Below are 25,263 nucleotides of genomic sequence, written 5' to 3' on the forward strand. Positions count from 1 at the left end.
GTTGAAAGATGCATTTGCAGATGTCAAGTGAGACATTTCACCAAGTTCAGGACTTAGGTCAAGGTGGTCCCACTGAGCTCTCAAAGGTTTGTGGCCTAGAACGTAAGGCATGAACGAAAAACGAAAGTTAGCGTTTTTATGCCTGGATAATCAGGCATCAGGCACCCATACATAGGCACCCATACATCGACGTACATATTTCGGAAAAGTTGAAGCTTTTCATATGTAAGAGGTCTCAATAACTCAATAATTATGTCGTTTCTAAGTCATTCCCAAATATCTTAGGTAGTTTTGCTTGTCTTTTCTCCTGTGGTATAATGTATGCACATACATATCATTATATGTTCCACTGTTCTAAGCACTCAATTGCTGGTTCCTTTGACTTCCTGAGCTTACCTATTGTTCATCCCGGGGCCGTTAAATCTTCCAAGGTTGGAGTGTACCAATTCAAGTCAAATCCTTTCCTAGTGTCAGCGTTACTCTGTAGTGAAGTGATTTAAAAATATTTCTTATGCCTATTTCATGTCAATGTCATTGATTGACGAAGGTAAGTGGGCTAGTAGATGCATGGGTGTCAGATCTGTCAAGAAGGAGCGGTGAATTGATGACACCGGGGCTGACCGAAGTTTAAAATCGGGCAACCAAAGTCGTTGTGTCACCAAGAACATTCGAGTATAAAACCCACTGTACCCCGCAGGTCCCGCAGATCCCCCAAACTCCACCATGTTCCCTCCACCACCTGCCGCTCTCGACTGGAAAGACATTGGCTTCAAAGTCCGTGACGGTAAGATATCTCCAGATCATTCCAAAGCCACCTGCTAAACAGCCATAGTCAATGGCCATGTTGAATGCCACTTTTCTAAGTCGGGCTCGGGCAAGTGGTCTGCCCCCCGATTCGTTTCTTCGCCCTTTCTGACGGTCCACGGTATGGCGCCCGGCCTGAACTATGGCCAGCAAGTCTACGAGGGACTCAAGGCATTCCGCCATGCAGGAGATAACAAAATAACTATCTTCCGACCGGAACGCAATGCAAAGCGGATGCAATATTCCGCCGAGGTCGTCTCCATCCCACCTGTTCCTGAAGAGCTATTCCTCGAGGCCGTTCATTTAGCCGTAGCAGCCAATGCCGAGTTCGTCCCGCCTCATAAATCCAATGCTGCCATGTACATTCGTCCGTTACTGTTCGGGTCTTCCGCGCAGCTGGGCTTGAGTCCACCGGATGGATATACGTTCGCAGTGTTTGTCATGCCGACCGGCGTTTACCATGGGGCTAGTGCAGTCGATGCTCTGATCCTGGAAGACTTTGATCGATCTGCTCCCCACGGGACAGGCGCAGCCAAGGTTGGGGGTAATTATGCCCCTGTATTACGTCACAGTGATCGCGCGCGCAATGAAGGGTTTGGCATCACGCTTCACCTTGACAGTGCAACGCGAAGCGAGATTGACGAATTTTCTACATCGGCTTTTATCGGAGTCAAGGGCAGCGGTGCGGATGTTACAATTGTTCACCCCAATAGTCCAAATGCTATCGATTCGGTCACTGCCGCATCTATTGGCGATATTGCGCGAAAGCTAGGCTTCCGTGTGGAGAAGCGTCGGGTTACCTTTGACGAACTCGCTGAATTTGATGAGGTCGTTGCAGCGGGGACAGCGGCTGCCCTGGTGCCGGTGCGAAGCATTACGATGCGGTCCAAGGGGGCCAAGTTTGAATACCGTTCTGGAGAAAACAACGAGGGTGGTGAGGTCTGTGTAAGACTTCTACAGAACCTACGTGGAATCCAGGCTGGGAAGAAGGATGATACATTTGGATGGAATTTTGAAGTGCAAGCTCCTCCGAAGGGATGGATCGAAGATAGCAGCACTGAAAAGACGGAATTCAGTGGAGCAAACGTGCCTTGAGTATCTCGATGACAGTTCCCTAAATTCCATGCAAGTAGAAATGTTTTGAGTGAAGGGTCCAGTTCATCCCTTCCGGAAAGGGATAGACGTGACAACACTGGAATGCGGCGTTGCACTGGATTCGTTTGCGGTCGCGAGCCACGTTCAACATCTTTTGTTCTTTAGTTCTCAGAATCAATTGGCTTTAAAATATGGACGTTCCCGATAGTGTCCTCTTATCGATTAAATGTCACGCTTGTAAACCCCTGCCCGCATTCCACCCCCACCGTAGATCAGAACCATGGAAAGGACGATACAATGACAGCTCTAGAATCACACCTCAATTGACCCAGGCCTGCTTTCGGGTGCAATTGACGATTAATCGAGATAATAAATCCCCATGCGGTTCAATAATGGTACCTATTGCCCGCTCCTGGGTCAGGGCGGGAGGTGATCCGAGGGATAAGCCTTGTTACCATGCCGGCATCCCCATTGTTTTAGGAATGTGACTTGTGATCCACAAGGTCCATATTGTGGGCCAGACGTGGATGTTACGTATGGTCGTCTTTGTCTCCGCGGGATTTCCCTTCAATTTTCTAACCTTTCGTTGAGAGGTTGTTCGGAGGTGCATGATAGCTGTGCTGCGTGTTGATTTTGAACTGCCATTAGGAAACGCCACAGACTCTAGTGACTTGCCCTGAGTGACTGAAAAACTTATCGCATTATAACGTCTCGATGCGCATGTTCGGCGCTTCTCAGCCCTCATGGGCGAGAATATTAACTGTCGCTCTTATGGGAGCGTCAACAGTTCGAGCCGTCGAAATGGATATCGAAAGTGCCGGTAAGTGCATGGAAATGGAACTAACCTCTGTCCAACCATTAATGCCCTCACAGATTCTATCAAGAAGGCCGCAAAACAAGTAGCTACGAACATGATGGCCTACTACCACGGAAATAAGCCAGGCGACAACCCGGGAAACTTGCCAGATCCATACTACTGGTGGGAGGCTGGTGCTATGTTCAACTCATTGATCGACTACTGGTTTTATACGGGGGATGACACATGGAACGACATAACCATACAGGGCTTGCTGTGGCAAGCAGGCGATACGGGTGCCTTTATGCCTAACAATCAAAGTAAAACGGAAGGCAATGATGACCAAGCGTTCTGGGGATTTGCAGCTATGTCGGCTGCGGAGCGAAATTTTCCTAACCCCCCTTCTGATAAGATGGGGTGGCTAGCGATGGCCCAAGCAACGTTTAACACACAAGCACCTCGTTGGGATGACTCTACTTGTGGAGGAGGACTGCGGTGGCAGATCTTCACGTGGAATAACGGATACACTTACAAGAACACAATTTCTACTGGTGGATTTTTCAACTTGGCTGCACGTCTTGCGAAGTACACCGGAAACACGACATATCAGGAGTGGGCCGATAAAGCCTGGGACTGGACCGAGGAGGTTGGATTCATGACGCCCGACTATCATTTCTGGGATGGCGCAAGCGATTTGAGCAATTGCACCGATATCAATGAGATCGAGTGGACCTATAACAACGGTGTTTTTCTCCTCGGTGCGGCGAACATGTGGAATGTGGTAAGTTTACGTTCTTTCTTGAACCCATGCAAATCTAATTGACCGACAGACTTCGGATCCCAAATGGAAAACCCGTGTTGAGAAAATTCTCGAATCCTCATCCGTTTTCTTCTCCGACAACCCTAAGGATGTCATGTTCGAACGAGCCTGCGAGACAGTCAATACCTGCATGGTCGATCAACGATCCTTCAAAGGTTATCTCGCCCGCTGGATGGCAGCAACCACGCAGTTGGCCCCTTTCAGCTACGACCTGATCATGCCAAAGCTCAAAGCCTCGGGGCAAGCAGCTGCACAGGCCTGCAATGGTGGACCGGATGGCGTTACCTGTGGCCTTAAATGGACAGAGAAAAAGTGGGACACCACCATTGACTTTGGTCAGCAGATGGCGGCCCTCGAGGTGATCCAGGCGAACCTCATTACGAAGGTTGCTGCCCCGGTCACTAGCAATGATGGAGGTACTAGTAAGGGAGATCCTAGTGCGGGTGGAAAACCTCCCCAGCCTACGCCTGATGCGCTGTCCTACCGCATTACTACTGCCGATCGAGCTGGGGCTGGTATCTTGACTGCTATGATGATGATCACTCTTGGAGGGTCTGCAGGGTGGCTTATTTGGGATTGATTGTCCATTTCCTTTCTTCAACGGTTAGTCTGTTCTCTAACGGTTTCGTTTTTATCTTTGTTTTTCATATTCTCAGGACTTTCCTTGGGCGTTGTGCGATTAATTGACGTCTTGGGCTGCCCCCGAACTTTGTATATAACCGTCGCATTCAAATGTACTCAGTTGGTAACAATGGATATTAATTTCGATCAAATCATACTACCGAGTAGCCGGGGAGCCTTACAAAGTACCTGTTTGTTGGTCCCAACCGAAGTTCCGTTATTCTGACAAATAAAACCCCGACCTCAACACTTGAGGGTAATATCGCGGTCTCAACAGACCAATACCAGAGTAAATAATAATCGAATATACGAACGATGATGTCATCTAGTATATGATTTTCCAGCCCTATGGGATGTGCAATTGCGATTCGACTACCTTCGGTTTCGCGCCCAAATAACGGGTTTCCTCTGATCCAACCAAACAAAAAGGAATGAATGAGACCCGTATCTGAGAGGCCCGAGGGTACCTGATTCTTCTCCAGATCCGGAAAAAGAGCCGAGGTTATATGAGGTCGGAAGGATATGTAAATAGGGGTTACTAGTGCTGTCCCTAGGACCCGTTCGCAAACCTTTTACAATATGTTACCTAGCGACACGGAAAGCAATTTGAAGAGATATAGCTAGAGACTAAAGAAAAGTATACTGCGCGGCTATGCGTATCGCTTAAAGCTTTCCAGAGGGTGGGGCATACACCAAATGTTGGTTTTGGCCCCCAGGGCCGTGAAGTGATCTCTTTTCGAGCTATTCCTAGATGAGATATAATCGGCGCAATGTAGAGTCAGAACCATGTTATTGTTGTAGCTTGCACGATTTGCTTAAAATAGTAAGAGATTGACTATATAATCTCGATGAATATTGCATGCTTCAAAGGCTTTCATTTATGAGGGTCACAACAAGGTTCTAAGAGATACAGCCTCGGGGCTTGGTGGATCTCTTAAGCGGACCAAGTTAGAGTCCGCAAAGGATCCATGGATTGGATTTAGGAGTATTTTTATTCGTACGAATAACCTGTTGCACAGGCATTCTATATTTATATAGATCAGTACATGATGGATGGAGTGAGCTATGCTCACGAGCGCAGGAACTAGTTAGGGAACTATGCTTCTTAGTAATTGATGCGGAGTATTCGAAGTCCGGTAGACTCTAGTTGAATTATGAGATCCTGCGCGACTGATCTGAAACGAACTATAGTAGATTGACGACTGCGATATGAAACAGTTGAGCACATGTGCATGAAACAACTGATCATTTCCGAAATACGAGATATCGAATTATAAGCCTTAGTACGTATAGATTTCTCACTCTATGTACGGGAGAGGATGCATAAGGTTGCATATCCACCCCGGGCCCAAACTTACTAGTAAAAGCCGATGCTATATCTCGTGGGAATCCTTCCGCTTTGCCACATGAATCTAGCCCGTCGCCCCTGGATTGAAACCTAGGATGGCGAATACATTTGTCCGGTCTCGATGGGTGGGGGATTGGATTCTGACTATCGGAGCAAAGCAACGTTGAATAGTGAGAACTATGTTCCTTCCTCATATTTGACGGGGTCCTTATGGTGACTAGTGCTTATTTGCATTTGATATCCATGCATGATTTTTGAGGTTATTTCGGCCGGTCGGAGATTTATGGACTGCGCGGCAAGTTCCCGCCCCTATCTATACATAGCACCTTAGTCTGATCTATGAATATATGGATTGTATAGATGTTCTCGAAGACATTCAGTGGTCCAATAAAGTTCGCAAAGACAGGGCCTTGGTTCCTTTTAGCTTGGGGTTCCTTTCTAGGTAAGGTTGCCTTTTTAGGTAGGGAATCCTGTCTAGGTCAAGCGTTGAGATGAAACTGTCCGTGCTTGGGGGCATTTACTGTTCGGACTTGAAACTACTGGTGGAGTAGGCATTGTGTGAGATCGAGATGTCAGAGATCGCAGATCAGGTAAATCATGAACCCAAGGTTGAACAGTTCTCACATCTGACCCAGGAACGGGTAAATTTCTCATTTGAGTATGACGGATAAGATGAAGACCCTGGAAGTTCCACTTACCGGCACGGCTCCCCATGACCCCGCAGTTTAAGTGGTGGATTCGCGCATTTTTGTGGATTCCCGAGTATGGGCGGTACTAGTGGCGAATTGATCCGTATCAGTTGGGGGCCGTGTCCTGTGCAGAGAGTCACAGTCCATAATGTTTCAGACTCACTCCCTCTACTGCGGAGTAAAATAGTTATTCAGATCAACTCAACTAGGAAAGATCTCAAGTAGGCAATCTGTCAACCCCAGGCTCACAAACCACATGGTGCACATGGCCCTTCGTTTGTGGCGCTAGAGGTATATTTTTGATTTGGTATTTTGAATCTTACATACATTTCATACGTGTTAAATGAATGGGATGTAACCCTGGTAAGTATATCGGCATGCAGATCAAATAATGTGTCGATACCCGTAGAAATGTACCAGATGTGATTCAATTTGCATCAAGACTACAATGCAAGTACTACTCATGCAAGTTAACCAAATTTGCAACTAGAAATAGATCCAACAGTAGGTCAAAAAGTGCATGCAAAGGGTGCTACTCAAAAGGGAAGATTCCGGCCCCCAACATGTTCAAATGTTGGTATTGAACCTGGCGTATGGTATTTTTGTATTCAGTGACACGCAGAAAGTGGGCCCGTTTAATCTGAAGAGCGCAGCTTATTTCCAATGATATCAGCGTATGTGCAAGTGCAGGTACTGCATGATTAGCCCCCAACCAACTTCCCCCCTCCCCTAAGACAAAAAACGCTTGCTCCCAGGATCATTTTCGAACCTTCTTCACCCTTTCTTTGTTAACATCCTACAAACAAGCCACTGTCTCTCCTATCAATAATCGAGTTCTTTGTTCAGTAAGCCAGTTTCGACAACCAAAGAATCCATTGCAACCACGAATCCACACTCGAGATCATCGGTCCCGGAGCGCCGGTAGGTGAAGAATCTACTATTCGATTTCACTCGATTTCACTCAGTTTGACTCGAGAGGATAGAGATCGAGAGAAGACCTGATAATATGACATTTAAGACATGACAGACTAACATCTAATGATAGAGGTAGATCTACGGGCGATGCTCCAGGGTTAGTCGGAGCGACACCTAAAGTTGACCGGAACATCAAAGATGGTCTCGCCGGTCACATTCCCGTATATTCGACCAAGCGAGAATTCTCCCACAAAAAACAAAGCAGTGAAGACACTCCGTCCACCGCCACTAAGCCTCGAAACTGGAAAGAAAATCCAGTTGCCAAGGATCAAAGCCATCCGCGGCAGCGTATCCGGGGCCGAAGAGGGGACAGAAGTACCGTTAATCCTCGAACTGGCGACTCATAGGCCAGTCGTAATCGACGATTCGGGAGGAAAGTCCGATGAGTGGATCGACATGGATGTGTCTAAGAGCCGACCGTGGAAGGGCGACGTGGACACTCGTCCAGTCTCCCCACCTCGGTCTCTGCGCACTATTATTGACTTGGACTCACCACTGGGCTCGGACGACGAATCTGACATCTCCCCTATCTCTGAAGAGCGACCTGCCGATCACTCAAGTAAGGTTCTGGCTCGCTTCTTTCCAGAACTTGAGAGTAACTTTGCGGTGATGGCCCCCGAAGGTCTGGACACAACTTCGAAACCGAAGACAGGTCGCTCACGAGTTGAAAAAGAGATCCAGGCGCGAGTAAAGAGCCTTTATCGCAACTCGGGGGATAACCTTAGCCAGGTTTTGGGGTCCAACACTCCAGATGAGAAGTTAAATACACCTGCATCATCTGACTATAGCCGACAAACTTCCATGGCGAGTTTTGATGCAAGTTTTCCAAAGAAAAACCGGTATAGAATGACCACAGACTCATCTAATTACTCACCCGTCCAGGCGGGAGTTTTTGATGAGGAGAGATTCTCAAGTGTCAAGCCAGTACCAACCAGATACAATTCGACTGCCTCGAAGAAATCGAATTTCCGTGATATTAGGAATAAGCCCTTGCCTCTCGCGCCACTCATTGAACCTAGTTCGAGCCATTCCCGCTCACCGTCAACTCCTCACCGTCGTTCTGCGCCACACTGCACAGACTGTACTCAGCATGATAGTATACCCCACTCGGCTTATGCAAGTCGCAATCATCAACCTCACCGATGCCGAACATGTGGACATCGGGATAGTCGTCGTCGAGGTAGCAACTCACCAAATCGTCAAAATCGAAATCGTCGACATGTGTCAACTTGGCAACAAGATGCGGATGAAATGGAAATTGAATTAAGTTTGGACGGAATGAAGAGAAGATTAGTGTTGGAAGGCCCACTTCAAATCAGTCGCAACAATGGTGACTTGGTGGCGGCGCGGCCCGCACCCCTGCCTCCATCCCAGAAACCTTACTCTCTGAAGGAGTCTGGGAGTGTAAGCTTTAAACGGGATAACTCCGTGTCCGGGAAAAAGGGTCACAAGTATAACCGATCCAAGGACTCCATCGAATCAAACAAGGCCAAGAATCCCAAGGTCAAGGACGAGTCGAAGAGTCGCTGGGGTGGAAACTCCAAACCTAATGAGGGGAAAGGCGATCTTCTGAAATTGAAAAAGTCTTTCTCTATCTCCAGGGCAACGTTCAGCCGGAAACAACTTCCGACACGCGCGGACCAGCACAGATTGAGTACCTTGAGTTCACGGTCGGAGACCTCGGTGGACCCACAGGCCGATCATGCCAACTCGAATGACAAAACACGTTTGTCCTGTCACCTTTCGCAGTCCGATCCCAACTTGGAAAAACTGCTCGATGAGGAAGATCCATTGTCTCATCGTCACGATCTCCTGCTTCAATTGCCTCGTCTGCAAACCGATAACCTAGGCTTCAAGACTCTGCTCGAGCAGTTTGCTCCTGACTCGCAGGTTGTCACGGGGAACCCCGCAAACTCCAAATCTTCCTCCCTGCAGACTGACAGCTTGGGCTTCACAAGCGTGTTTGAGCAGCTCGCCCCTGCACAGCGATCTGTTTTGACCCCAGCGCAGTCGTGGCAGGACGATACAAGAGATGCCAAAGAAGTCATTCCTTCATTCACCATGCATCGACCGATAAGAGACGAAAAGATGGTGGTTTCCAGAGCCTATTCAATGAGGCACTCAGCTTTTATTTCCACTTCAAAAGCGAGCAGTGTGTATTTCCCGCCAGAACAAGTCTATGAACTTGCTGCGGGACCAATATCCCCAGAATCAATCATGGCGCAAAGGTCTGCAACCGCTGTTCAGTTCAAGGTAAACTTCCCCTTGACTGAGATCGTAGACTCAATTGTTGAGATGATCATGGAGAGGATCACTTCGCTTGACGATCTCTTCAACTTTGTCCTGGTGAACAAGCGATTCTATCGCGTGTTCAAAAAACGTGAGCTGCCGATCATCAAAAGTGCACTCTATCAAATGTCGCGACCTGCATGGGAGCTCCGGGAAATGAGTCCTCCATGGACCACTGAGTGGCAACTCGTCTTGGATCCGTACTCCCAGGTGCCCGAGTACACCCCGTCTCTCTACCTGGATCGTTATGCCCAAGATATTTATACCTTGGCTCAATTGAAATCCATGATTCTGATGCGATGCGCCCCTTTCATGCGCCGGGATACTGTGCGTGGCTTGGCTGGATTGGATGATCAGCGGGCTGAGGAGGTTGATAATGCATTCTGGCGAATTTGGACATTCTGCCGCATCTTTGGTAGCGGCAAAGGCCGGGAAAACGACCTTCAAGGCCAAGTGGATTGGCTGAGAGGAGGAGTGAGGGCCCGGAAAAACAATGGTTCATCATCATCCATGACCGAGCCTTTCGGCATTAACAACGTTCTGTTCGAGCCACCCGAGGGATTTGCTCAGGGCAACTACAACGGCCTCACACAGAGAGAGCTGTATGACATGACAGAGATCTGGACTTGCCTTGGTGTTTTGGTCCAGCCCCTTCACGCCAAGTGTATCGAGGCTCGCAATGTCGGTATTTTCAATGGCATCGATGTACCCAAGGATGACCCAGTCCGTGAGGAGACTGTTCTCGGTAAGTGAAATACTGATAAGGCGTAGGAAGCAGGCTAATAATTCATTAGAGGAATGGACATCCTATGTTCTCACACTAGGCTTGTCCGCAGTCTTGACGGTCAGCTCAATCAACCCCACGGAAACCACAGCTATCACCTTCGAACGTGCAAGAGCGGTCGGCCTCACCAAGTGGGAACTGACGGGTGGGCAGACCACTCGATCATCGTTCATGAAGGAAGCAGTATCACGTGTGTACGAAGACCGGGACCGATATTCTTTCAGTCTACCCTCAGGCTCGGCCGATAGCCCCTGTGAGCTACCATCGAATGAGGTGACAACCCGTGGTGAAGATAGCGAGCGTCGGCAGGTCTTTTCACAAGAGATTCGAGTTCAACGTCGCGAGGGCAGGAACCAGCCGGGCGGTGACTCCTTCGCAACCGAGCGACCCATGTCAACATACAGCACGATCCTCCACAGTCTCGAAGGCAGTTTCGCAAGAATTGTCATCGAACCGCCCACTGTACCACCCGTTCCCCCTCTCACCTTTGACCGGTCATCAACATCAACCGGAAGCCGTAGCCCTCCTCCCCCAGGGACACCAAAATATGCACCAGGCACACCCACCCAACCAGGCGCGAACTACGTACTCGGTACAAACCAAATCCCCACCTTCGAGCCAAAGACACCTTTCCGCAGCCCCCCTCTCTCAGGCTCGTTCATCCCTACCGCCCCCTTCCAATCCCAAGTCCAAGACCCAGTTGACCGAGCAATTTCCCGAATGGTGAACGAACTCGGTTTCCTCGAAGACGACGTTAAGTGGGCTCTCAAGATCACCGACACCGGTGAAGGAATCAATGTCCAAGCTGCCGAGCAGCTCCTTCAACAACAAAAGAAGAAGGCGGATCGTAATCCATTTGTACCTCGGGGACGCAATAATGGGAAGAACCGGTTGCTCATGTCGGTCATGAAGCAGCAGGGTACCCAGGATTCAGGTTGGCGTTGGGCCTAAAGTAGTGCCATTTGTGCCATACCCTTGTAAACTTCCTTTTCATCACGAAATTATTATGTGTTTTAGTCCTGCTCTTAGCGATGTGCCCATGGCTTGATTTCTTTTGTTCAATCCTCCCCACAGGATATTCATACTCAGAATACAATGTCTAAGATTATTATGATATTACCCGCCGCTATATTAAACTGAGTACATAGAGACTGAGAGAAAGAGAGGGGTCTATGGCCTACACTCCGACCCTGCACTTTCAAATACGACCATGGTATTGCAGGGTAGATAGAGGTTGAACAACCGAAGTCTTGATATATCTACGTCAGATTCGGGTTGTCCATTCAAATAAATAGAGAGAAATAAATTTAAACCATCTCAAGTAAAGGCGTAATTTCAATGTATCATCCAAATGTTGCAAAACGTCCCCAATCCCAAAAGTAACGGAAAATTTATCTAGATCTCCTGCGGCTTCTGCTTCTTCTTCTGCTTCTGCTGCTGCTCTTGCTCCATCATGTATCTCGCCCGGGCGACTGACTCTTCCAACTCCTCGGGGGTAGGCATGTTGACAATCATGAGATACATGACATCCTCCCGAAGAATTCGAATTCTGCTTCCAGTCTCTTTCTTCTTTCGTGCAATCTTCTCCTTCAACGTCTCAGTCTCAACTGGGGGTAGACCCTGAGAGGCGCGCTTTCTATTTTCCCGTTCCCTCATTTTATTGGTAGCTTTCTCAAACATACTCGGACCAGGCTTGACCAAGCCACCAGTCAGGGCCGAGATGAGATTTCCATTATTCGCGGCGTGGTTGGGGTCGTTGTAGCGAGAGGTAAACCCACTTCGCTTTTCCTCGGGAACAGCCAGACCAGAACCCTTGTGCTCAGCTTCCTGTTTCTTGTTAGCAGGTATCCTTTGACCTTGTCAAGTTCAAAATAAGGTGATACTTACGAAGAACATTTGTCTTCTTCTATCCCAGTAATCGCTAGCCCAGGTTCTCGAATTTTGGAAGCTGGTCTTGGGTGCTTTGCCCTCCGCTTCGCGCTGTGCTGCCTTGTCGATACGGGGATAGATCAGAGGTGCGGACTCTGGAAGCGCCAGATCACCATGAGTCTCGCCACTCTGGAATCTGTACCCCTTCATGCGCTGCTTCCACGCAGGCATATCGGGATGGTTCTCCGTATGGGTATACTTGGAGATTGTTCGGGCTGCATCAAATTCCGAGGGACCAGTGCCAGCGGGGTTGGGGCTAGCAGGTTCTACTTGTGTTCCATCAGCTCTAACCTGTTCCATACTGAACACGTCACCAAGTGCGTCCGCTGGCTCCTTGGAGGCGTTCTTCTTTGGCTTGTCGGGCTGATCCTTGAATTTCATGATTAAGCAATATTGACCGCGAGGAATGAATAATTCTTCGTTGATCTTGTCGAGGAAATTGGTCGTGCGCTTGCGATTTTGAAATTGCGCGACTGTTTCAAAAACGGTTTGAACGGCGATGGCAGCCACCGACACTTGCCACATGTAGCCCCAGCCAGCGATGCTGGCTGTGACAACGATGACCCGGATCCACAAATCTGCCTAAAATTTGAGTTAGCCCTAATAACATAAAGACGGAAGTTGTGGTTACTAACCAGAGTCGCTTTGTTAAAGTCGTTGATGAACTTTATGAACACTTCTTGACTGATACCAGTTTGTTCCAAGATAGGAGCATAAGCATTGACGAATCCACGCTTCTTTGAGCCAGGTCTGCGCTGGGGGATAATCACAGGATATGGGAGTCGTGTCTTCGGTCCAGGTGGTCCAGCCATTGCCACGATGTTGCGAACCATACGCTCTATCTTCTTCTCTTTGGTATCTTCAGAATCACCCTCACGGATTGTATCAGGGTCGTTGTCGGTGTTGCTTCTAGAAAGGGATCCCGGTTGACCTTCCACTTCATTGTATGTCGGCAAAGCGTCGGCCATTTCGTCGAGCTGCCAGGCTTCCTCATCTCCACCGTCTTCACGATTAGTGTCGTGTCTGTAGACAGACTCGCCATACATGTCATCCGAGTCCTGGTCTACCTCATGGAGGTCCCTATTCTTCTCATCGCCATCGGATGTGTTCTGCGGCCTATCGCCAGGTGAGTAGGCGGGAAGTTCTTCTTCGGCGCTCAAGTCTCTCGATTCTTGGCGACTAACATTTTCCGTGGTAGGGAAAGTAGAGGCATCAGAAGGGAGACCGCGAGGGGTAGAGGCAGAGACAGAGGCAGAGCTAGATGCCACCTCCGAACCAGAGTCTTTGTCTTTGTTACGGTTTCGAGCTGCATGGATGGCTTCAGAAGTGAAGCCGATGCCCGCGCCGACCAGTCTTGAAATTCCGCCCATTTTGGGGCCGTAATCGTTTTGGAAGAAAATGATTGCAGGGAACTAGATCCTTTCTGTTTGGGTGTTTGCCATTTCTTATATAGACCTGGGGCTATAGGTCTATTTTCAGCCCGGCCCCCTCCCCTCATTACCCCTCCGTCCCACTCAGCTTACCAGATCAGGACACCAGGATGCTAATCTACGGTATCACGATGGTGATCTGCAAATCTCGCTGAAACGAGACAAGCCTTTTACAAGGATTAAGCGCTAAGGCCCACTTACGCTTTTTTGCTGTTGGCTATGATGGAGCCTTCTGATTGGATCACAGGAGTATCAGAATCCGCCCCCAACTCCCGAACCGAAATGGCTTCGTCTTCTACACATGATAGGTCGATAAACACTAGCCAAGTCTTTAGTTTGACCCAATTTATCCACTTAAATCCATGTATTGTCGGCCCCCAAAACGCCCCTTTATCCCTCATATTATGCATATTGCCAGGAGCTTACGACTCTCCGCCCCCAAATACGGTAATCACATGACATGCGTCACTGGAATGTCTGCCCCGCCGTAATTTATTTGGAATCGCGATCTTGTATTCCAATCAACAAGAACGAATCAAACCAGCTTCCCTGCTAGCTGAAACCCGATCTACACAACTCAACTGGGCAGTGTGTTTATCCACACCCCATATTTCTCAAAATGTCTACCCAACCGCCCCAAATAGAAACGCAACTCCAGCGACAAGCCGATTTCGAAAAATTCAAAAACTACACTGCCTACACCTTCCTCATCGCTTCACCACTCTTAATCGCCCTCCCACCTCGCAAACTAGACCACCTCACCGTCCTCCTAGTGGGTGCATTTGCCTTTTCCGCAAATCACGTCACCCGCGAACACACCGGGCGCAGCATCGTCGAGCGCATGGAAGCCCGCATCGCTCGTCCACGTATCTTGAACGAGTTACCCTCTGAGCGCGCGCAGGAGGTCCAGATGCGCTTGCGAGCGGCCCGAGAGGCTCAGTTGCGTGAGGGTGGTATGCCAGCTGATGAGTTGGAGAAGTGGAAGGCATTGCAGAAGCAGCAGGAGCAGGGTCTTGCGCAGCGGGTCTGGTTGGGTGGGGAGAAGGAGGGATGGTTAGAGAGACGTCGGCAGGAGGAGCAGAAGGCTCTTGAGGAAGGGAAGGGTTATGGAGATTTGATCTCTGAGTATGTTTGGGATGTGTGGAGCTGGGGGAAGAAGCAGGAGGAAGAGGAGGATGATGATTGAGGAAAATCTGCTCATAGGCGATGGGCAAAGACGTCTGAACTGTTGGCTGAGTTGAGACTTGTATATTATGGTGCTTGAATATTTAGACGGTGTTGATTGGGTTGAGACTTGTAATTTATAGTGCTTAATGAACGGCGTTGGTTAAAATAAGACTTAGGATTGATGGTGCTTAACAGACAGTATTGGAAGATTATACTTAACCGGGGCGATAGGTAAAGACTATCGCTAATATAAGACTTAAGTTTGATATTAACGCAAAAGTGAGCTTTTCTTTGGTTGAGAAGTTTAGAAGGCTTAGGGCCGAAGATGCAAATTATACATTTAGCATAGAAAGATTGAGATAGTACTATAGATTAAGTTGAAAACTCATGATTAATGGTAATTAATGAAGTGAGCTGATACAAGACTTAGAATGAATGATGCTCAAAAGTTGTTTTGAAGTTTTCAATTTTTAGAAGGCTCAAGGCCTGAGATGGATCTTGAGCTTTACGGCAGAAAGATTCATTTGACATAGTATTGGTCTGCTGCATCTGAATCAATCTGAATGTCATGCTTCTCTACTCCAGATGACCGGCGATGTCTGTCAAGACCCCTCTACTACTTGGGTACAACGCGGGCTCTTTGGATATGTCCGAATAGCATAACCCCGAATTTTTCTTTCCTTTAATTATCGATTCACTGCTTGTTGTTTTGGGGAGCCCTGAGAATATTTGATCGACATAGAAGATACATAGAGATATGGTACATAGGAAAATGGCTGGGTAGGAGACTGAGTAGGTATATAGTATAATAGATATAATGTAGTAAGAATTTGTTGTTCTGGGCGCCGCGCGAAATGCGCAGCGAAAAGCCTCTTCTATAGGATTTACATTCTTCTACGCTTGCATGAAATTTGAGCCCAGGAAAAGGAATTTTTGAAAACATTTTGATGAAAGATCATACATGTAAGTATGAAATACATACATTGATGCTGACTATGTATACAAACGTTGGATCACAGGTACGAATCCAAGTCAACCAGATAACATTCCTCGAGAGAAGGGGCCTCGGCCATTCTCACATCCCCATCTGCGTCAAAAACCCAATTGAGACGTTTCAATTCTTCAACACGTCTGCCAGAAGGCCGTAAAGGGCGGTTCACAATCTTCTGCACATTCCTGTTCACTCTCCCAGTCATCGGCTTGTTGGGCGGACAATTTCCCTGGACATAACGTTGCCCACGATTGTTCTGGCCGTTTTTCTGACCGTTTTGGTGATGCATATTGCGGTACTGACCGTTGTTCTGGCCGTTGCAGTACTGGTCATCGTTGCTCTGACCGTTGTGGTACTGAATCTTGCGGTACTGACTGTTATGGTACTGCACGTTGCGGTACTGCCCGTTGTTCTGACCATTGCACTGACCACTGCTCTGACTGTTGTGGTACTGCGCGTTGCGATACTGCCCGCTGGTCTGACCGCTCCGGTACTGGCCATTGTTTCGATTCTCGTCTTTGCCCTGGCGATTCAGGGGATTGTTTTCTTGAGTCCAAATATTTCCATAGTTCCTTATCGGTCTCGGGCCATTGGCCATAGGATGAACGAGACCTCCGTCGCCGTGACCATGCCCATTTCTGGATCCTTGGTAACGGGGGTGTCCGCTGGTGGAATGCTCGAATTGACTTCTGGGAGACATTACACCTTGATGACGAACGTTGTTGTGATTCCGTTGACTGTCCAGCCTGGGGTAATACAAGCAAGGGTGGCCTTTCATTAACAAGCAAGCGCTAAGTTTCGACTTCAGAGGTTCCCAAAATGTTCTTCTTTCTTTGATTTCCAATGACAAAAAACAATATTCGCAGTTTTAACCCTTTTCGGCTGTTTAAATCAAAGTTCGCGCGCAGAATGGATTTCTCAAGAATAGACCTGGCCCCCTACAAGCTCAATCACTTCAAGTAACTTATAGCCCGCGCCCGCTTGCTTGCTAGAACCCCAGGGGTATGTCGGTGGAATATGTGATTTTTTTTGATTTTGACGGTAACTTGGGAAGAGTGTTGGATGATGAGGGAATGGGCAAAGACTGTAATGAGACTTGGGATTGATAATGCTCAAAGTTGTTTTCGGTTTTTTTTTTGAGGTTAAAAGGGTCGGGGCCTGAGATGAAACTTTTTGGAAGCTTTAGTATAGAAAGAATTCTTTGATTTGGTTCTTTGGCTTGATTTGATGATCTCCTGGCGAAGGACGATGAAGAAAGAAAGGAAATGGGAAAAAATGCAGGCATGTATATTCACATGAGTCTGGGACTCCGAAACTCGAAATGAATCGGAGTGAGAGTACTAGACTCGAAATGGATATAAGAACAATGGTACTAAAGCTGATGCTCCGTCTCGAAGTATAATGTCTAGTCGATTGGACGGTCTGGAGGTTCCGTATACAAATTGATCGATGGAGTCTCGTTGGCCGAGGATCTATCAATTGATGAGGGCCAGTGCGAGAACCATACAAGGAGAGTACTTAGGTACGCGTTATTTCGAACAAACTATACAAGGAACATCGTAATAAAAATTGACTTACATCACCTTGATCTGAACTGTAAAATGATTGTTATTAATATGTCCTTGATCTGTCATATGTAGATCTTGCTAGCGGCTTGTAAAAGAGCAGCTGAATTATCGATAATATGTCACGACAAGGTACAAGTACATGTACACATGTACTTACCCGTATAGGACTAGTCAATTAAGTTCCTGGGAAGTTCAATGGCCAAACAGGGCTTAATGGCGTAGACCCGTGGACTCTTTAGTTATAAGGATTTAGGGCAAGTTTAATTATAGATTCACCACAAGGGTCTGATGATGTCGTACAGTGCTAATATGTGATACGCACATATTGTCACATAATATCTATCTATGGGGAACCTTTTCCTATCAAAATGTTGGCACAAATTCAGTCGTTCTAACCAAGGAATCGCCTGGTTTTTCCTTTCTATACTCTAAATTTCCTAAGAATTGACTTTTTTTTTTTTTCGCGCCGATCCAGTTCCCTGCTTCAGTCAAGATAAGCAGAATATTCAGTCGAGATTCCAATGGACTTTGTGGCTTGACCAATCAAACGCTTACAATATAACGGGCGACTCCACTGGTGCCGTCATTCCCTTTAGCTGGTAGTGACAGCTCCCTGCGGAGTAAAACCTGCTGCCCCTCCCCGATTCTTCTTTCCCTACTTTATCATCTTTCCTTTCTTCGCCTTTCCCCTTCTTTTCTGATCCATATCAAGCTCATCTTGCCCTGACCTGGTTTAACTCGGATTCCATTAAATATCGAGACTGATCTCTCTGGAATTGCCGGGCTCACCATGGTGCTGATTGACAAGCAAGAGTACCTCTCCGAGGAGGAGAAGCGTTTGAAGGAGGATCGCGAGCGAACTCGCTACTGGAAGCGATGGGGTCCTTATGTGGCAGAGCGACAATGGGCGACCGGTAAGTCCGATCGGGAATGTGGGGTGTGGGGTGTGCTAATCATCTTATCGTCGCGATTCAGTGCGTGAGGATTATTCGTAAGTCAATTAGGATCCTCTCTATGAGCCAAATAAGCTAACATTCCCAGTGATAACGGTGATGCTTGGAGCTGTAAGTTAGCATACGTCGCATGAGCAAACTGCGGCTAATTACTTCAGACTTTTCCCATGACCATGCCCGATCGCGCACCTTTCGGTGGGGTGAAGATGGAATTGCTGGTGTCTCCGATACCCATGGAATTCAGAACATTGCATTTTCCTTTTGGAATAAGAAAGAGTAAGTCGGTCGGAAAAACAACCCACTGACTAAATGCTAACATCCAACATAGTGAGTTCCTCAAGGAGCGTCTCTTCGGTCTGTCCAACCCACAAGGTAACCACGGTGAGAGTGTGAAGGAGGCGCATTTCCATGTGGATAATACTCCAACGGTAGGAGAATTCCGAGCTAACCACTGGTGTTTATTCTAACATGATTCTTCTATCAGCATTCGTATATGAAGTTTCTATACAAATACCCCCAGAACAAGTTTCCCTACGAGCAGCTGGTCGAGGAGAACGCAAAGCGATCGCGGTTGGAGCCAGAATACCAAATCCTTGACACCGATGCGTTCAAGGACAACCGGTACTGGGACATTTTCATTGAGACTGCCAAGGAAGCTGATAATGAGGAAGAGCTGATTTTCCGCGTTATCGCGTACAACCGTGGTCCAGACCCGGCTCCCTTGCACATCGTTCCTCAGGTCTGGTTCCGGAACACCTGGTCTTGGGGCTATGAGAAGCAAGGTGCCAAGCCGATAATCAAGGAGGATGGCCCGCGAGTCGCCAAGTCCAAACATGAGAAGCTCGGCGAGCGCTATGCCTGCTTCGCACCATCTCCCCCGATGGGCGATGGAGATGACGATATCCAGCCAGAGTTGCTCTTCACAGAAAACGAAACCAACAATGAAAAACTCTGGGGAACCAAGAATGATCAGCCCTACGTGAAGGATGCCTTTCACCGTTACATCGTCGACGAGGAGAAAGATGCCGTCAATCCAGCCAAGGAGGGCACGAAGCTCGCGGCCTGGTATGCATTTGACGACGGCGATGAGGTTCCCCCCGGCGAGTGTGCCGTCGTTCGGTTCCGTGTATCCCTGAAGAAGAACGACTTTGTGGATGAAGAGGAGCTGGACAACGTGATTGAGGCGCGTCGTCTTGAGGCGGATGACTTCTACCACAACATCAGTCCGCTCCCCATGAGTGACGATCTCCGGAACATTCAGCGCCAGGCTTTCTCAGGCATGATGTGGTGTAAACAATACTACAACTTCATTTATGATCAGTGGAGTAATGGTGACCCGGCTGAAATCCCCCCGCCACCAGGTCGAAAGGGCATTCGCAATGAACAGTGGCGCCACCTGTACATCGATGATATCCTGTCGATGCCAGACTCGTGGGAGTATCCGTTCTTCGCTGCATGGGATACCGCATTCCACTGTATCCCTCTCGCAATGATGGACCCCGATTTTGCCAAGAAGCAGCTTGATCTCATGACTCGTGAATGGTACATGCATCCCAATGGCCAACTCCCTGCCTACGAGTGGAACTTTGGTGATGTCAATCCACCGGTACACGCATGGGCTGTTTTCCGCACTTTCAAGATTGAACGCAAGATGTATGGACGTCAGGATCTGGATTTCCTCGAGCGCGTTTTCCAGAAGCTGCTTCTGAACTTCACCTGGTGGGTCAACCGCAAGGACTCCGATGGCAAGAATGTTTTCGAGGGCGGTTTCTTGGGTCTCGATAACATTGGACTGTTCAACCGATCTGAGCCGCTGCCAACAGGTGGTGTACTTGAGCAGGCCGATAGCACAGGTTGGATGGCTTTCTATTGCCTGTGCATGCTCAACATTGCCCTGGAGCTGGCCAAGCACCGGAGAATTTACGAAGATAGTGAGTATTTCCATTCAAGCATCTGGGGTCAAACTCTAACAAACAATAGTTGCATCCAAGTTTTTCGAACATTTTATCCTCATCAGTGATGCGATGACCTTCCGCAATGGCGAGGACAAAATTCAGTCCCTGTGGAACGAGGAAGATAGGTGAGCTTTGATATGCAGGTCTTTTAATGAGTATAAAAGCTAAGTAACGCAGCTTCTACTATGACGCCATCTCCTACGGCGGACCCTGGACCCAACAGTTGCCCATCCGTTCTTTGGTGGGCTTGATTCCTCTATACGGCGTTCTCACCCTTGAGCCGGAGTTGATCAACAAGTTCCCCTCATTCAAACGACGACTGGAATGGTTTGTCGAGAACAAGGCAGATGTGGCAGAGCGCAACATTGCCAGTATCAAGCGCCGAGGCAAGGATGACCGACTCCTCTTGGCACTTGTCAGCAAGGACCGCCTCGAGAAGATTCTGAAGCGAATGCTCGATGAGACCGAGTTCTTGGCCAAGCACGGCATTCGATCGATGTCCAAATACCACGAGGAAAACCCCTATTCGATGGACGTGAATGGTGAGACTTTCAAGGTTGGATACGTTCCTGGCGATTCAGACAGCGGCCTGTTCGGTGGCAACAGCAACTGGCGTGGACCGATCTGGCTGTGCGTCAACTTCCTCCTGGTCGAGTCTCTGCTCCGCTTCTACATGTTCTACGGCGACTCGTTCAAAGTAGAGTGCCCCACTGGTTCTGGTGAATACATGCACCTCGGACATGTAGCTGAGGAGCTCCAGCACCGGATGCAGCATCTCTTTGCTCGGAATGACGAGGGTCGCCGTGCTTGCAATGGCCAGAACGATATTCTTGATTTCGATGAGCACTGGAAGGACTACATGTGGTTCAACGAGTTCTTTGACGGTGATACCGGTCGCGGTCTGGGTACCTCCCACCAGTGTGGCTGGACAGGATTGATCGCAAAGATCATCCACGATACAGGGCAAGTCCAAATCCTTTCTACCTCTGGAATCCACTAACTAACTGTTCCTAGTATCAACTGCCGTCTCCCCCAGACTCCACGTGGTCCCTTCGCCGCCGCCTCCCACTACTTTGATGATATCTTCTCGCGCTCCGGACGTGGTCGTGGTATCGGCTCCAGAAGACCATCCGTCCGCCGCTCTTCTACAAACCGGTCTATTGGAAACCGCAGTGACTTCCATTCGACCATCGCCGGCGATGCCACCCCTGCCCCTTCATCTATTCTAGACGACGAAGAGCTCAATAGCCCCGCCAGCCGTTACGATAGCACAAACGGGGATGGTGAACGTGAGGAGCACATCAACAACTACGTGGAAAGCCAGCTGCAACGTGTGCGCAGCTCTGCGTCGATTGCGACTTACGAGGATGAGCTTGAGACGCAGGCCGAGAGGGAGAATGGAGATGCAGACCACTGATTTGGTCACACATCTGGCATTTAGATTATGGATTAAACTGTTTCTTTGTTATGTTGTTACGCTGGCACGGCCTACAATTAATAGATGTCATCTAAGATATCAGAGTTAAGCATTTCCTCATCAGAATAAACAATGTTTGCATTTACGCCTTATCTTCGAGGGAGCTTTATGAGTTACTTTTTCAATGTTTGAATCTGGGAATATCTACAACCACCATCGTCTTAGAGTGACTAGTAGACACGAGTCATGTTCAGGGTAGAATTTCTGTCCAGGCAAGGTTAATGGACGGTTACCCAGATGCTGGAGTCCTCTGGTAAATTACATTTGTAGCTAGCACTAGTGTTTACACGGAGGCATGAAGGTCAAGAGTAAGCGACAAGGGCTGTAAACCTCAGAATATTGGGTATCTGTTATGCTCTAAACAAGTTCTTTTGAGTAGGCAACATGGAATAGGTAAAATAAGAAGGCAATAAAAAATGCCTTGGAACGCCACGAAGATCCCAAACTACATAATATGCTAGTCGAATAAGAATGGGACTCGGTCTGTTTTTATGTTTGTGAATTATGTGGTAGTGATCATGTCACAGGGAGGAAAGCATCGGCAGGAAGAGCACCCTGAGCCTGATTATCATATGTTAGTTCGGTCCCTGAAACGGGTTGTTGACAGCGTGGCTTACCTTTAACTGTTCAAAGTTGTTCCATGCAGCGTCGAGATTCCATCCGTTGCTCGAAAGAGCCATCTCAGAGTACTGGATTGTCATGCCGGACTTTGCGCTGATTTGCGAAATCATTTGTTCCTGCTGAATCTGTGTGTCGGTTTTGCCGGGAGCAGGCAGACCGTAGCCAGCTGGGAAGCTGGGGTGCGGGGCGACAGGCATAACAGGAAGAGCGACAGGGGTGATAGGAGCCGCGACAGAGGGAGGGGCAATGGCTTGGGGGATAGCCTGAGGGATAGCGTTGGGGATAGCCTGGTTCTCTGGGCTCCAGGCTTCATGTCCACCGTAGGCACGAAGGGTGAGAATGTCGTTGATGACTGTGATCCCAAGGGCACCACTGCCAGGGCCGATAGTGAAGGATCGATCAAAGCTGCGTGTTTCCACTTTTCCTCCCACACTCTCCTCGAATTTTCCGTGGACCATGACCAAAAGACCTCCAACGCCAGTCTCGCTCTGGCCAGTGTGGTCGGGAAGTCCAGGGACCGGGTGGCATTCGATGAGCATCTCTTCGGGGTGAACGGCCATATCAGGGTGACGAGTTGCCGGCAGAGTGCTCCACAACTCAGCGATCTTTTCCTTGCCAGTGAAAGTGCGTGCCATTCGTGCAGGGAGGTGGCTGATCTTCTGAAGGTTACGGCTCCGTTTGATGTAAGGATCCCAGCTGGCAGTATCGGCCTGGGTGGCCTTGGGCGCCGAGGTGTTTATGTTCATAGAGAAAGTGGAACGATCGTCGTAAATGGTGTTCAGAAGAATGTTTCGATCGGTATCGTAGCCAGTAAAGAATGCGCGGACGAAGTTCTCTGCGATCTGGGAATCATCTTGGAAGTGGGGTGGCTGAACAGGAATAGGCGTCTTCTTCTGGGCCGCGATCTCTTCTGGCGTGCGAACCTGGACGTTGTTCAAGGTTTGCAGCTTGGGATACCATTTCATCATGGTGCTCTTGAAACTTTCCACGGTACTGTAAGGGTTGCCAGTCAAATCCAAGAATTCGAGATCACGGAATTTCCAACGCCAGCCGATCAGCGAGCTGGCATCCTTGAAGTTGTTGTTCGAGAGGTCGAGATTTTTGAGGCCAGGGATTGTCACAGCAAGAGTAGTCACAACTGTGATGTTGGCAAGTTTGTTGTCAGCCAAGCTCACGCTTTCCACTGCCTCGCGTCTCTGCTTTGCATCGGCAAATCCCATTTCCCAGACCTTCATCAGGGCCGGGAAAAACTTAGACTCTGTCGATGTGCTGTTGAAAATTCCCATGGCCTGGAGATCGGGGTCGGTACCCAGCTTGGAGAGATCAAGGAGTTTGGGGTCGGGGAAGTACCGTCTGGCCAAGATTTCGGTCATCTTGGTCTTTGTGTCGATCGTTTCCTGGGAGAGACCATTGGTGGTGCGCAATTCGCGATCCAGTGCCTCACTCGAAGCTGGATCGTATCGTTCCACAATGATCTTAACCCCAGCGAAGGTGTTGCCGTCCAGGTAGGACAATTTAGTTCCCACATCCGGCTTCACAGATACAATAAGTGAGTCTCCTTCAACCCGCGACTAATTTGAACGTTAGCAAGGCGCAAAGGACCTTGAAAATCGCAAAGCCACCGAAGACAAGAAACGCCAGGAATCCCGGGAGGTAGCGACCGTCGTCTTTCCAGGTAAATCATATTTGACCAAAGAGCCAACGTCGGACCGGGTGGTGTCGAAGTTTATATATATAGTGGTCGCAATCTCGAATGTCATGACATACCTTGGTGATTCTCGCGCGGGATGATCCGGATTTCGTGTGTGCATTCATTCGTCGTTCTAGGAATCCAAGGAGGCTGTCGACACCGCCGTCGCGAGTGGACGATGCTTTGCTGTCTTTCCAGCCACGGACGCTGTACTCTTCCAGATTGGTTGCGTTGGCGTTTTTGCCGGACCGAATGTTGAACTGCGAGTCCTTCGCACCGGAGATGGCCCGCTGAATCGCATCAATATTCTTGTCACGCGGCTGTGTCCGACCAGATCCAGAGGGTCGGGCTGTGGAAGATCGTGCAGGTTTTCCTCGGCCTCCCTTTCCCCCACGAGCGCTTGTGTCCATGTCCATGTCTCCATCTCGGTCGGTGCGCGTTGGGCCCCGCTTTCGAATGCCGCCACGGTCTGCGCCACCAGAGCGGCGAGACTGGGACTTCATGGTTTTCATGTTGCTCAGGAAGGTGATGTAGGAGTGAGCGGGTTTGTCGTAAAAGGTGGGAGGATTTGGGGAGGAAATGATCGGCCTAAAGGCCTGTTCGTTGATTGCGCGCGGCGCGCCTTGGTTAATGAAGAAGGTTCGGTCGCATACACAGAATTTCAAGTCGGTGTTCGAAAAAAATGCAGAATTGGAATAGTAAGAGAGATGAAGAGAAGTGAGGAAAACTTTCGAGAAAGAAGTAAAGACTTAAGGCAGCGAACCTACCCTAGCTGTAGAGTGAATGAACAAAAAAAAATGACGTGCAGGTCACCTGAGGCGGTGAATGAGTCATGACTCAGCAATGTACTTCATGTTAATTGGGCTTTAGTGTATTTGTCTGGTAATTCTCTATTTGATTATCTCATGATCATCAAATTTGACACAAGGTACTCCCCTCATTAATTGTCAGCTAATCTATAATCTGATCATGAGCATACCCATATCTTCAGTCAGGTCCTCAGCGTCAGTATGTCTACCAAAGTGGGCAGGTACCTACGGCGTACTACCAACCAAGTGTGCTGAAGGTCTGTATAACAAAAAAATAGATGAAACACAATAGCATGCCTATGTAATTAACTCGATGCTATTTTTAGAATTCCAAAATCATTTGAAATTGAGTTAAATAAAAGGGAGTACAGTCAAACAACTCCGTGCGCACGCTCTGCAACTCTCAACATGAGGGTGTATAGATAAGGTATTCAACCTTTGAAAGCTGATAT

General features: G+C 48.5%; 8 protein-coding genes across 8 annotated transcripts; 5 read left to right on the forward strand and 3 right to left on the reverse strand.

The window, feature by feature from the left end:
* Positions 1–723: 723 nt before the first annotated feature.
* N7520_006100 (branched-chain amino acid aminotransferase) lies at positions 724–1,899 on the forward strand (the record flags this gene model as incomplete). Its single annotated transcript, XM_057140034.1, has 2 exons — positions 724–784; positions 833–1,899. 2 exons carry the CDS (start codon positions 724–726, stop codon positions 1,897–1,899), a joined length of 1,128 nt encoding a protein of 375 aa, XP_056994040.1.
* A 714-nt stretch (positions 1,900–2,613) lies between these two features.
* Positions 2,614–4,095, forward strand: N7520_006101 (glycoside hydrolase family 76 protein; the record flags this gene model as incomplete). Its single annotated transcript, XM_057140035.1, has 3 exons — positions 2,614–2,719; positions 2,773–3,476; positions 3,526–4,095. 3 exons carry the CDS (start codon positions 2,614–2,616, stop codon positions 4,093–4,095), a joined length of 1,380 nt encoding a protein of 459 aa, XP_056994041.1.
* Positions 4,096–7,286: 3,191 nt separating this feature from the next.
* Positions 7,287–11,172, forward strand: N7520_006102 (uncharacterized protein; the record flags this gene model as incomplete). Its single annotated transcript, XM_057140036.1, has 2 exons — positions 7,287–10,182; positions 10,232–11,172. The coding sequence occupies 2 exons, from the start codon at positions 7,287–7,289 to the stop codon at positions 11,170–11,172; spliced, it is 3,837 nt and encodes a 1,278-aa protein (XP_056994042.1).
* A 444-nt stretch (positions 11,173–11,616) lies between these two features.
* Positions 11,617–13,520, reverse strand: N7520_006103 (uncharacterized protein; the record flags this gene model as incomplete). The annotated part of the gene is made up of 3 exons (XM_057140037.1): positions 11,617–12,048; positions 12,109–12,732; positions 12,786–13,520. 3 exons carry the CDS (start codon positions 13,518–13,520, stop codon positions 11,617–11,619), a joined length of 1,791 nt encoding a protein of 596 aa, XP_056994043.1.
* A 679-nt stretch (positions 13,521–14,199) lies between these two features.
* On the forward strand, positions 14,200–14,766 carry N7520_006104 (uncharacterized protein; the record flags this gene model as incomplete). Its single annotated transcript, XM_057140038.1, has 1 exon — positions 14,200–14,766. The coding sequence occupies one exon, from the start codon at positions 14,200–14,202 to the stop codon at positions 14,764–14,766; it is 567 nt and encodes a 188-aa protein (XP_056994044.1).
* Positions 14,767–15,760: 994 nt separating this feature from the next.
* On the reverse strand, positions 15,761–16,336 carry N7520_006105 (uncharacterized protein; the record flags this gene model as incomplete). The annotated part of the gene is made up of 1 exon (XM_057140039.1): positions 15,761–16,336. One exon carries the CDS (start codon positions 16,334–16,336, stop codon positions 15,761–15,763), a length of 576 nt encoding a protein of 191 aa, XP_056994045.1.
* A 1,760-nt stretch (positions 16,337–18,096) lies between these two features.
* On the forward strand, positions 18,097–21,631 carry N7520_006106 (uncharacterized protein; the record flags this gene model as incomplete). The annotated part of the gene is made up of 9 exons (XM_057140040.1): positions 18,097–18,220; positions 18,282–18,297; positions 18,348–18,370; positions 18,418–18,535; positions 18,588–18,687; positions 18,744–20,190; positions 20,240–20,339; positions 20,392–21,177; positions 21,229–21,631. 9 exons carry the CDS (start codon positions 18,097–18,099, stop codon positions 21,629–21,631), a joined length of 3,117 nt encoding a protein of 1,038 aa, XP_056994046.1.
* Positions 21,632–22,207: 576 nt separating this feature from the next.
* Positions 22,208–24,514, reverse strand: N7520_006107 (uncharacterized protein; the record flags this gene model as incomplete). Its single annotated transcript, XM_057140041.1, has 3 exons — positions 22,208–22,252; positions 22,309–23,883; positions 24,080–24,514. 3 exons carry the CDS (start codon positions 24,512–24,514, stop codon positions 22,208–22,210), a joined length of 2,055 nt encoding a protein of 684 aa, XP_056994047.1.
* Positions 24,515–25,263: the final 749 nt, after the last annotated feature.

This window comes from Penicillium odoratum, assembly GCF_028828045.1.
Source record: "Penicillium odoratum strain IBT 22623 chromosome Unknown utg000005l_segment0_segment0, whole genome shotgun sequence".
Lineage (NCBI taxonomy): Eukaryota > Fungi > Ascomycota > Eurotiomycetes > Eurotiales > Aspergillaceae > Penicillium > Penicillium odoratum.